Below are 13153 nucleotides of genomic sequence, written 5' to 3' on the forward strand. Positions count from 1 at the left end.
TTATTCTGCTACCTACCATTTTATCCATGTAAGTTAATTATTCTTTTATAGTACCTAGCGACTTATATTACATTACCTAATCACCTGGAAAAGTTGCCTACACTTATTTTGGGTTCAATTCTCAAACTTGACATGGCATTTTACCATAATAATCCCCTCATACAAAGATAGAACAGCAATACCATAAAATACAATACAATAATAATATTAAACAAAGTCATGCACTTTAGAAGTCAAGTAAAATCAAATAAATTCACCGACAGAGTAGAAAACAATGTAACTTTTATTTTTCAATTATCAAATTACTTTTCAAACAATACAAAAATATATGCGTAATAATAAGTAGGTGGTATTATAATGCTATCAATGGATATTTGAAATTCTTACATTAGTTATCCTGTATAAATCTGCTGTACATTATATTTATGTGGAAATTATGACAAATCTAATTTTTTCGAAAAATTGTAGCTAGAAAAATGGAAACATTATGTGTACATAATAATTATAGTTATTGCTCATTATCATATACTGGCAACCAGCTGGAGCTAGCCTGAGCCTACATCAGCGTCAAAACTTATTTTTTTAATAAAAACAAAAACACTGTAGGCTACTGTCAAAAAATTTACGCCAAGTAAATTATATTTAAGCTAATAAATTCAACAATTGAATCACTTAAAGATAGTAGATTGTTTACTAGTTCTCAATACTCAAAGAGAATATTTTTGGGATTGAAGTAACAATTTTTTGGAAAATAAAAATATGTCTGACTAATATAGAAATAAATAATTTCAGTACTAAGATTGGATGAATATCAAGTGAAATGATCAATCATTAGAAAATCTTGTGAATTATTTGTAAACTTTTCAAATTTAAACACGACAAAAATAATTGACTGCACGTAAAACTAATTCAATTATTTAAAATTGGATCAATTTAGAGAGTTCACCACAAATAAACATACATGAAAAATGTTGACAGTAGATATTATATCCTGTGTATTGTTTTTGAAATTGAAGTAAATTCTAAGTAACGATCACATATATTGCTTTGAATTTTCATAATTCAAAGTTTCACGTATTGGAGTACAATTTATTGAAGTTTTTACACACTTCATCATATTTCACTGACTCATACAATAGTTTTAAAATCATCCTCAAACAATCATAAATTAAATCCTAGCAACTCAACATAGTTTACATTAAATCAAGCTAAATGAGAAATCATACTTCTTATATCGACAAAGTCAAATATAGCGAATAAATAGTGGAAAATTGACAGATTTCTTACTAAATTTTTTCAACACTAACAAAACAATTATTCAAATTATGCAATTTTAACTTAAAGACAACTCTAGTACAGCCAGTAATGGGATTTCACATTTTAATTTAGACCTATTCTCAAGTTTTATAAAGATAATCAATCACAATCAATTGTACACAAATATTAATATTATAAAGATGTATTCCCACACAACAGTGGAAATATAATTCCCATAAGTTTTAATTGGACCATTCTCATCCAGCTTGGCGGAGCGAGTATGAAAGATCCCATTAGAACATATGGGAATTATATTTTCACTGTTTTGTGGGAGTCCAGACGTGAGGAATTATATCACGTATGGTTAACAATGTCGTGAGCTTTTATTAAATAATTTTACTGATAGGAGTAATCCAGTAGAAAATGCAATATAAACTTCATCCCGGCCTGTTTCCAATGCAATGAACATTCACAGATTCATACAAAATGTCAATTAACAAACACTATTGAAAATAGTTCACTATATATGGTATCCAACAAATTATTTCCTAGATCTTTCAATAGGTATCCACCACAAGAAAATGCAAAGTTAAGAAAAACCTTCCATGTCTATCTGCAGTAAAAACTATAGTTTCCATAGAAAAAGCTAGATTTGCACTATTCAAAATTGTTCACATTTTAGTATCCAAACAAAAACAAAATCATTTCCCAAGTCCTTTAATAAGTAGGCTATCTATCATTCACGACAAGCCCAAAGTTATAAAATCCACTATTCACATTATGGTATTCAAACAATATTATCAATGATTTTGATGAGTATTATCAAATCAAAGTGTAGGTAAATCCACTGTTCCTTTTATGTTATCCAAACAATATCATTTCCCAAGTCCTTAGATAGGTGTCATTCATGACAAGCCGACATTTAAAATCCCAATGTACATATTATAGTATCAAAACAATATTATTCATGTTTTTTATAGATATTATCCTACTGTAGGTCAATTCCGCTGTTCACAATACGATTTCCTAAATCTTGTATCACACAGTTGAAAAATCCCACGACCTTCTGCGATGAAAAAACACCTTGTTTGTAGAAAATATCACTTTTAATTAATAAAAACTGTGACAGAAAATGCACAATTTTCAGTGGAGGTGTTCAGAGCGATCAAGCTGAGTTAAAATCACACTCTTCAAATTATGGCTTCCAAACAATGATATTCATGTATTTTGATAGGTATTACCCACAACAAGTTGAAAAATCCCACGACCTTCTGCGATGAAAAACCACATTGTAGAAAATATCAGTTTTAATCAATGGAAATATTAGCGGAAAATGATCAGTTTTCAATTGGACGCTCTTCTGCGATGAAAAACCTCATTGTTTGTAGGAAAGATCAGTTTGAATTAATGAGTTTTGATGGAAATGTACAGTTTTCAGTTGTCAAGTGTTCATACCGTAGTATCTAGCCATGAAGTCACCATTGAATTGTATTAATAAAAATTGAATTAACGAATATTGTGGCTAAAAATACACAGTTCTTAGTTGGCAAGTGTTCAGAGCGAAGTATCCAGCCATGAGGTCACCATTGAATTGAATATTAATGAAACTTGAATAAATGAATATTGTGGCTAAAAATTTACAGTTTTTAGTTGATCGCCCTTCTGCGATGAAAACCCACCTTGTAGAAAATATCAATTAAAATTAATGAAAATAGTGGTAGAAAACGCACAGTTTTTAGTTTCCAAGTGTTCAGAGCGTAGAACCCAGCCATGTGGTCACCATTGAATTGTATCTATGAAACTTTGATTATTAATGAATATTGTGGCGGAAAATGCACAGTTTTCTGTTGAACGCCCTTCTGCGATGAAGAACCAGCTTGCATGTAGAAAATATCAATAAAAATTAATGAAAATAGTGGTAGAAAATGCACAGTTTTCAATTGCCAAGTGTTCAGAGCGTGGTATCCAGCCAGGAGGTGACCATTTGCCGCATCTCCTGATGGGCGTAGTCCTCGGGAAGCGGCAGATTTGAAATGAGCCGAGCCAGCCGACTCACCGACTCCAGGTCACCCTCGTTGCGTTGCAACACAAACAGACTGTAGATCAGGTTTGCGATCCTCTTCACTATTTCAGCTTGACATAACCTAAAAAGCACACACAATAATATTTAGATTGATTGAGAATCCTATACTATTAAACGAGCAATTTCTGTTTATATGTTTAGATGTTAATATGTTTGTATTTCACTGGATCTCGAAAACGGCTCTAACTATTCTCACGAAATTCAGAACATAGTAGGTTTATAATATAAAAATTCGATTGCACTAGGTCTCATCCCTGGGAAAACTAGCTTAATAACATTAGAAGGATAATTATTATCCATCTTTGAAAAAACAGCTGATAATAATTATTTCGTCGTCTGTTGATGATGGAAGTGAGTGAGCGAGTTCATGTGTGTGGGACTGTGCCAAAATTATGACTCAGCTGTTGAACTTTTGTAATCATTCAATCAGGTACTTAGTGCTGGTTGGAAAAAACCGGGTTATTTTCAATCTTGATTAATTCCAGTAGATCCATTTTTTTGAAATGGTCTTCTCTGATTTGCTTCACGTGAAGTTAATCAGGATTAAAATTTAACCGGTTTTTGTACAACCGGGCCTTTGTGAGGGAAATTTTTGCATTCCTCTGGGAATTAATCTCAATTCACTGTGTTCAGATAGAACATTTCTGTATGAACTATGAATATTATTATAACTTCTTCTTTCGTAATAAATTTTTATATGCTCTTGTACTCCAGAGCGAAGCTCGGTCCCCGATACTAAAAATTATTATAAGTCAATTGAAAATATACAATGCTGAAAAAGTAGTGTACGTTGAATCTTTTCTTTACTTCTCATTTCTTTTCAATCTTTTCATCGTATTCTATTTTTTCGCCACACTGCACAGAAAGCAGCTGTTTTCCAGTCCCTACGTAGATCTGAAAGACATTGTTTGCAGACGACTCTCGTCTGACGTCAGAACAGGTTTCTTTCCGGCCTAGGCCGGAAAGAGACCCTTTCCAGCCGCTAACATGGAACTAAAAAAGGTGATCAAAAAACAGCTGATCAAAAAACTTTTCATTATTTGAGTTCATTATTCAAAAATTAAAACATTATAATAATATCATCTTATTGTCATTTGAAAGAATAAAAAAGTATAAACTCAACCTCCCACATAATTGAACATCATCTTTTAGGTTATTTTGACAAAAAAATAAAAAATAAAAATACTTCGACAATTTCCTGATATTCAGATTACCTCAGATTTGCTAGAGCTATCACCTTCCACTTCTGCTTTCGGAAGTGCTTAGTAAACAACTATTCTTATATTGTTTATTTTTGTGTGTGGCGAAAAATAGCGTTCGCACCACGGGCAAAAATGTTTTTCCGGCTCTCAATCTTTGAAAACCGATTTCGAGCCGGAAAAATCTCATTTACTGCTCTAGGTGTGAAATATACTATTTCTTCCTCTTCTTATTTTTCTACGAACTTCAGCAAAAACAGTAAATTATTCTAACTTTCATTTATAATAATATTGTCATCAACATAATTATTTATATTGCAATAACTATCTACCCATCAAATGGATTTCAAATTTCGAATATTGGATCATATGACATAAAATTATTTTTTTGGTGAGTTTTATTTCCACATATAATTATTCTTTGGAATTTTCTGAGAAAAATGATGCATGATACATGCATCTTATGTGATTTGGATGTATTTTTACAATTATTCACATAAACCTATGCAAACATGTCGAATTCGGCTTGCCAGTTCAGACAATATCAACCGCCAGTAGTAGGGTTAAAAAAAACCCTGTAGATAATACAGTCGAACATATTTTATAGAATGAGTCATCTAATGAAGTCAGCAGCTCATTAACATCGGTTTGTTAGCATTGTCTGTCATCTGACAAGGCAGACAGCTCCTTCCTTTTCTAGCTTCAAACCGTTTCCAAATCTTTTGAACCAACAGAATATTCAATCTCAATTATAAAATCTCTACAAGAGCTTCATAATGCAAATAATGAGTGACATCCACTTTATCGAGATCTTAGTTGATCAATAAAAGCCAATACCTAACCACTAACCTTTCTCAAACTCAATCTTCACGTTTGATAATCCATTCTCACTAATTCCTAACTAGCAGTTCTGTGATCAGAAGACCTCACGCAGTATTCTCATCCACAAGTACCTGATTGAAACTATAGACCTTATGGAAATACAGCAATAGACTGGCTTCTCCACACATCTGTGTAATCACTTGTCAGCTGATTTATGATGAATAATTCTAAAGTCTCATTTTTACTCTAATATGAAGGAGGCTCCTTTTTCCTTTTATATTATCCTTGAAATGCAAAATTTCCAAAAACCTTGTATATACGTCGACGCGCAATTAAAAAAGGAACATACCTGTCAAATTTCATGAAAATCTATTACCGCGTTTCGCCGTAAATGCGCAACATATAAACATTTAAATAGGTATTCAAACATTTAAACATTAAGAGAAATGACAAACCGTCGACTTGAATCTTAGACCTCACTTCGCTTCGTCAACTATAGTCATCCTCACGAAAATAGTCCGATGGAAATTGGAGCATATGATTCCCTCCTTACCGCTCCGCACCTATAGACTTTGTCAATTCTTCAGGTGTATTATAAAAATTACAATAATCAAATTTATTTTATAATTAGCTGTGGACAACGTTGATCAACTCTTATTTGGCAACGTTGCATGTACTTTCGCACTATTTTCGTGCGGTTGACTATAGTGTGCAACGGTGTAGCTGACTGTCTATGAGCCTGCAACGAAAACTCGAGGCAGTGAGCCTTGACCAGATACAAGAAATATAGCAACTTATGCTTATCCTTTATCTATGGCCTTGACGAACTAAACGTCTCAACTTCCTACTTGTCTCAGTATCTTAAGAAATGACCAGAAAATGTCCTCGATGAGCTTGAGATCCAAAGACTTATACACACATCGATTTTTGGACGTACGATTTTTTGCCGTCCTTATAAATCCTACCAGATTAAACATATGATGTTTGTCAAGTTCCGTTCAATCTTATAGAATTTAAAAGGATCGTACGACCAAAAATTGATGTGAGTTTAGCTAGCCTTAGAGCCTCCCAACTAAATCTCCAGAAAAATATTGCCTAAGGCAAGCCATAATACTTGAGACATTGAGATACTTGATGAACTGGAATCTTGACGAACTGAGAATGTTAGCCATAAAAGTTAAAAAACGTCGAAAAAAGGAACAAATCATATGAATCTTATTGAAAATTATAGTGGACATCACTATATAGTGAGGTCCATGTTATAATGTCAGTGTACGATTGACGATACTGTTGCTGTCTTTTTCTATCATACAACAAAACAGATAGCGCTATCTCTCTCTAGCTTTGCAATGTTGTCAGTTTGACAGAATATTTTATTTTTACTTTTGACAAAAAGTTAACAATTCATTATCAGTCGCCATTTTTTTCTCCATTCTATCAAAATACTTAGTACACAAGTCGTATAATTGATTTAAAATGTATTTTTGAAACAATGAAATAATTTTTAGACATTACCGTATGAGAAACACAAATTAAAATACCTGAAATGACATTTTAAAAGTTGATAACTAACCATCCTAGACTTCATCCATGCTTCAGTTAGCCTACACGTATAGGTTAGACCTACTTGTACCGGTATAAATAACATTGAAAAGTTATTTCTGAACTATTTACATTAAAATTACTTATTTTGAATAGAATTTCTATTTTTCTATTATTTTTAAAAGAAATTGGAATAGAATACCTTCCAAATAACTCAATTTCTGTTGTTTTGAAATTCAGATTGGTGTATCACAGCTTTTTAAATTAGCCGCCATTTCAGGTTTATATAAAAATAAAAATCTAATCTCAGTTATGAAAGCAAATTTTTGAATCAAATTATGGGAAAAAATTTTTTTTTGATTAATTTGACATTAAATTGACTATTTAATTAAGGAAATAATAATAATTATTATTAAATCAAATTTAATGGGAATTGAGTAACAGCGGTGTACACTCAGTGGCAAAATGGAGAGACTTGGCAACGTTTTTCTCCTATCTTTCTTCACTGCCATTATAACGTGAACCTCACTATTAGTGTGCAACGTTTTAGCTGACTGTGTATCAGCCTGCAACGAAAAAGTGATGTGAAAACTTCACTTAATAAATGGCTCAACTTCCAATATTTGTTTCAGTATCGTTACTGTTTAGTTCCTTATCATCAAGTTATCAAATGATAATTTCACATCTTGTGGGACAGGACTCCTCCAGTATCTCAAGAACTGGTGAAAATAGACACTAGATGAACTGAAATATTGACGAACTGAGAATGTGAGCCTACCTATGCAATGCAGTGGGCGTAGGCAGGAGTACAATGCGCTGACAAAGACTGGTCAGTTCGGGCTGCAGTTTTTCAAGGTGATAGGGGTTGCGACGCTCCAGTGCAGCGTTCACTTCATCCACCACGCGCAGATAGTGCCAAACGAGTGCGCCGCGCGTCTCCCAGCCGCAAACCTGCGCCGCGCGCTCCTGACGTGCGCCAACCAGCGCCTCGAGCAGGCGCCACATATAGTCGTACCGCTCTGCAACACAAACATATCAATTCAAATCAAATCTGAATATGGTGATAAAAGAAACTCACCAAAGAAAATGAAAAGTTCATATTTATGTTCAGTTATCAATAAATAACCCACCCACCGGGGTCGGTGGGAGACCCCTGCTACAGTATTTAAGACAAATGACGAAGGATCTGGGTGTATGAACTATATACAATGGAAGGGAGTAGCAATGACAGATTTAGATGGAAGGCTGCCAACCAATCAAACGATTGAGCTGAAAGAAGAAGATCAATAAAAATGATTAGTTGCCACGATAATACAAAACAAAAGTGCAAGGCCCGGTTTCAAAGACACTTATTAAAATTCATCAGTTTTAATACTAGAATGACGAATTGCAGACTTAAATTAATTGTGAAGAATATGTACCTAATAATTATTTCGAAAGCATGCTCCGGTCAGTGAGTCAATCAATCAAGAATATTCTTTATTCTAAAAATACAGTAAGTACAAAAATAATGAATAATATAAAATATAAAATACGAATAATTATGCACTTTAATTATTAAGTTTCCATATTATAGGTTACGGAATGAGCCTACATGGGCACTGTGGCCTGTGTTTAGACTCGAGTTGAAATTTCAAGTAGGTATAGTGAATCTTAATGAAGGGGGAGTAGAAAGAGAGCCAAAATTAATTCAATTTATGGTAATTCCATTCAAATGATTGTCATATTTTTCACAAGTAATTAAGTCTGTAAGTCGTTATTCTACTATTGAAACTTGATGAAACATATATAGCAGTCCGTGATGGATAAAGAAATTCAAGACAGTCTAAAGGTGCGTACAGACAAATGTGCCAAGAGCACGTGAATTTCGCTTTTCATCAACTGATGGAAAGCAAATTCACGTGTTCGTGGCACTTAATCTGTACACACCTTAATTGACCATTAATCCTACAAATGTAATATACAGAGGGTTTCATAATGTTCTTCGGGGTTACGAAAATTCATTACAAAAAAACTATTCCACTAACAATAATGAAACAAGTACTGCACGAGAGAGCAATTTAAACAGTTTTTTCCACGAGTACTGGGAATGGCTGCCACGAGAAGCCATTCATTGGATGAAGGTTTACTAGAGAAGATAATTTTCAGCGATGAAGCTACGTTTCATATCAGCGGCAAAGTAAATCGTCATAACGTGCGAGTTTTGGGAAATGAAAACCCACACGCTTATGTGGAACACGTTCGGGATTCTCCGAAAGTAAACGTTTTTTGCGCGATCTCTCGTGAGGCAGTGTATGGGCCGTTCTTTTATTTTGCAGAAACGACAGTAAACGGCATGACGTACCTGGACATGTTGCAATTATGGCTCATGCCTCAGCTATTAAATGACTTCATTTTCCAGCAAGACGGTTGTCCTGCCCATTTTCATAACGAGGTTCAACGGTATCTTAACACAACACTGCCTCGACGCTAGATAGGACGCGCGTCTAAGGAAGACCAACAACTTTTGCTGTGGCCATCAAGATCACCAGACCTCATACCATGTGACTTCTTTCTCTGGGGGCTAGCCTATGTGAACGACAAGGTCTACACCCCACCAATGCCCAACGATATAGCTGAGCTGAAGGATCGCATAGTCAATGCGGTCAACTCTATCGAAAGGGACGTGTTTGGTAAGAGCTAGACTTTCGTGTTAAAGTATGGCTCGTCACCAAAGGAGTACAAATTTAACATTTAGGGCCGGTTTCCGAGCTCGGGATCTATAAGTTCTGGACTTACAGAGTCCAGGACTAAAATAAGCTCTCGGGTCTAAATTGACTTTCTGAGTCACGATTTTATCTTCTATACTCCAGAGTCTATCAAGTTCTCGACTTATTTGAGTCCAGGACTTTAACGCAGTAAACATGAGGGAAATTCACAATATTTTTCTGTTGTATTGTTGGCATTATAGCAAAACGGAAACAGCTGATTACAGCGGGACAATTCAAATGAGAATGCTCTAAAAACTATTTTGTAAAAATAAGTTTCGATTTCTTTGTAGGCCTATTCAAAGCAAAACCTTTGAAATGTAAATTAATAAACATTTCATTTTACGTTATGCTATTATTGATCATTGATCCTAACCAGTGAATTTGGAATACAAATTTAATTAGGCTATTGAGTTTGAAAACGTATTTGTTTTGAAAAAAAAACTGGAATAATAATTTATAAGTGTTGTTATTATTATTATTAATATGTTGAATACGACATTGATTAATGACATTCAGATTGGAATATAAATTCCAAGGCAATCCTTGTATTATTTTGCTTGAACATTTTTTAGGTTATGTCACAGTCGTAAAATGAGGTTAGTTTTTTACACATAATTCTGATACAATTTTATTCCAAAATGAACTTGCAAACTATAAATTATTAATTTAGATGGACTAATCCAAATAATTTAGGTATTGCATGACATCTATTTTGGCTTTTTATCTATTCCAAAATAATAACTGAATTGTGTTTGCTCAGTTAAGTCTAGAACTTGAATTTAAACCCTACCCCAGTCGAGGGTTTAAAATTACGCTGTTTCAAGTTCTGGACTTGACCATTTTTGATAAATCCTCGACTCGGAAAGAGGCGAGAATCCAGTTCAAGTCCTGGACTTATAAGTCCTTCACCCAGAAAGCGAAATTATAAACTCCAGGGTCTAACGAGATCTCTAAACTCCAGTCTATCTAAGTCCTCAACTACGTTAACGCCCTGGCTCGGAAAGCCAATTTCCTGACTCCAGAGTTTAAAGCCAGTTAAAGTCTAGAACTTAGCTAAATCCCGAACTCGGAAACCGGCCCTTATAGATGTTAAAAAACTGTTTGAATCCCCGCATCTGCACGTAAAACTTTCATTTAGGTAAGTGGAATAGCCTACCTGTAGTGAATTTTCGTAGCCCCGAAGAACATTTTGAAACTCCCTACAAATAAATTTAATTGTCCATTAGTTGGAATAATAATAGATACATTAGCTGTCCAATATATTAGGATAATAAAAAATTTGTTATATTTTAAAACTAAAAATTTAATCATAGAGTTTTTATTGAAGAAAACAAAATATGAATTGACTGACCGTTGATAATAGCCTTGGCAGCAATGTGTTGCATTATCACCTCGTGGCTTTGATTCCAGTCCTCGGCTTCCAGGAGGAAGATAGCTTCATCCTCGTGTCTGAAAAATACACGAAAACTCACGTTAGATTTATTTGATTACAGACATCTCAATCACATCTGAAACTCATAAATTTTCCTTCTTATTCCAACTACCGTAAACCGTACTTTGCCAAATTGTTTAAAGACTATGTAGAACTATGCAGCTGGCCAATAACGACAGGGCGTGATGAACATATGTGTACACACATTTAAGCCAACTCCAGACATGCGTCATTCGGCAAACACCGAGCAGCGACTCGCCGAATCGCGAGTAGTGTGGATGGATGTTTGTCTATTTAGCAAGCAGCGAACATTCGTGCTCGTTGTTTCAGCCGGCTCCAGACATGCGGCATTCGGCGAACACCGAGCATACTCGCCGAATCACGAGTAGTGTGGATGGATGTTTGTCTATTCGGCAAGCAGCGAACATTCGTGCTCGTTGTTTCCCGTTGAGTGTGGTCTTTTGCTCACATCAAAGTGGACGAATGTTCGGCAAAAGGCGAACTTTCTCTCATCCACACATTTGGCTAACACCGTGCATACTCGCCGAATCACGAGTAGTGTGGATGGATGTTTGTCTATTCGGCAAGCAGCGAACATTCGTGCTCGTTGTTTCCCGTTAAGAGTCGGTCTTTTGCTCACACCAAAGTGGACGAATGTTCGGCAAAAGGCGAACTTTCCCTCATCCACAAATTCGGCTTGGTGCTTGTATAATTTAGTTGTTTGTTTTTGGATTTGGATCTACATTGAGGTTAAGTTGATTTGTAGATGAGATTTTTATTTTCTTACAGCCTGTAGGCCTACATGATCGTCAAGTTATAAAATATTAATCACTTTTAATATTTTAAAGAAGCTAATTTGATAAATTCAAATCTTGATGAAAACTAGATAATAACCAGTCCCGTCCAGGTTACTGAATTATAATCTGAATTCTTTAAATGTTTTAAAAATTCCTACAAATATTCATTTTTAATCAATTGAAGTTGAAATTCCAGGGCTTTTCATGTCCTATATACAGTTATTGAGCGGGGTTTCATAGGGTTAGTTTGGTTTATTTATAAAAGCAGGATAAGCAAGAAGTGCATCATCAAGAATGTTCGGCAAAAGGCAAACTTTCCCTCATCCACAAATTCGGCTTGGTGCTTGTATAATTTAGTTGTTTGTTTTTGGATTTGGATCTACATTGAGGTTAAGTTGATTTGTAGATTTTTATTTTCTTACAGTCTGTAGGCCTACATGATCGTAAAGTTATAAAATATTAATCACTTTTAATATTTTAAAGAAGCTCATTTGATAAATTCAAATCTTGATGAAAACTAGATAATAACCAGTCCCGTCCAGGTTACTGAATTACATTTATTTTATTATTCTAATTTTTATAAAAAAAAGCACTGAATGGGAGAGAAAAACTAAGGATACTCCTTGTACTATTTCTCTCCCGAATTTAGATAATCTGAAATCTTTTAATGTTTTGAAAATTTCTACAAATATTTATTTTTAATCAATTGAAGTTGAAATTCTAGGGGTTTTCATGTCCTATATACAGTTATTGTGCGGGGTACATAGAGTTAGTCAGGTTTATTTACAAAAGCAGGATAAGCAAGAAGAGCATCATCAACATCGACATCCATGTTGACGGTAGATGACATTCAGTTGACGAATATTTGCTTCCAAAACGAGCAATTGAATCCAACATGTTTTAACTGAATCCAACTTTAACTGATCTTTTGAAGTAATGGCTTTCAACTGACCTTGAGAAAATAGGCTAACATGTGGAACAAAATATTGTTCTTATTCTCGTATCTTAAGTATTATGATTCATAAGGCATTGGGACAAGACAGAAATATGCAAGGCCAACTTCAAAAAGAGTTTTAAGTTCCTGATCAATTAAATCTAAAAATCAACAATTCAGTTCCTAGTTGGAATCTAAATATTATTATTCTGTCGGAACAATTTATTTTACAATTCAAAGCCAAGCAATATCACTTGAACAATATAACAAAATAACTCATCATGTTGTTCTATCTATAATGATAACAGCTGATAAATTTGAAAATTGGTGAACTAGA

The 13153-nt window shown here is 34.2% G+C and overlaps 1 protein-coding gene across 1 annotated transcript in view; it reads right to left on the minus strand.

Moving 5' to 3' along the window:
- Positions 1-262: 262 nt before the first annotated feature.
- Positions 263-13153, minus strand: part of LOC111055862 (nuclear pore complex protein Nup98-Nup96) — a 69774-nt gene continuing 56883 nt past the window's right edge. The window contains 3 exon segments of the mRNA XM_039432003.1: positions 263-3401; positions 7682-7922; positions 11005-11102. Of these exon segments, the coding sequence (XP_039287937.1) occupies positions 3209-3401; positions 7682-7922; positions 11005-11102 (532 nt within the window). The 3' untranslated portion in view covers positions 263-3208.

Source organism: Nilaparvata lugens, chromosome 7 (assembly GCF_014356525.2).
Source record: "Nilaparvata lugens isolate BPH chromosome 7, ASM1435652v1, whole genome shotgun sequence".
NCBI classification, from domain to species: Eukaryota; Metazoa; Arthropoda; class Insecta; order Hemiptera; family Delphacidae; genus Nilaparvata; species Nilaparvata lugens.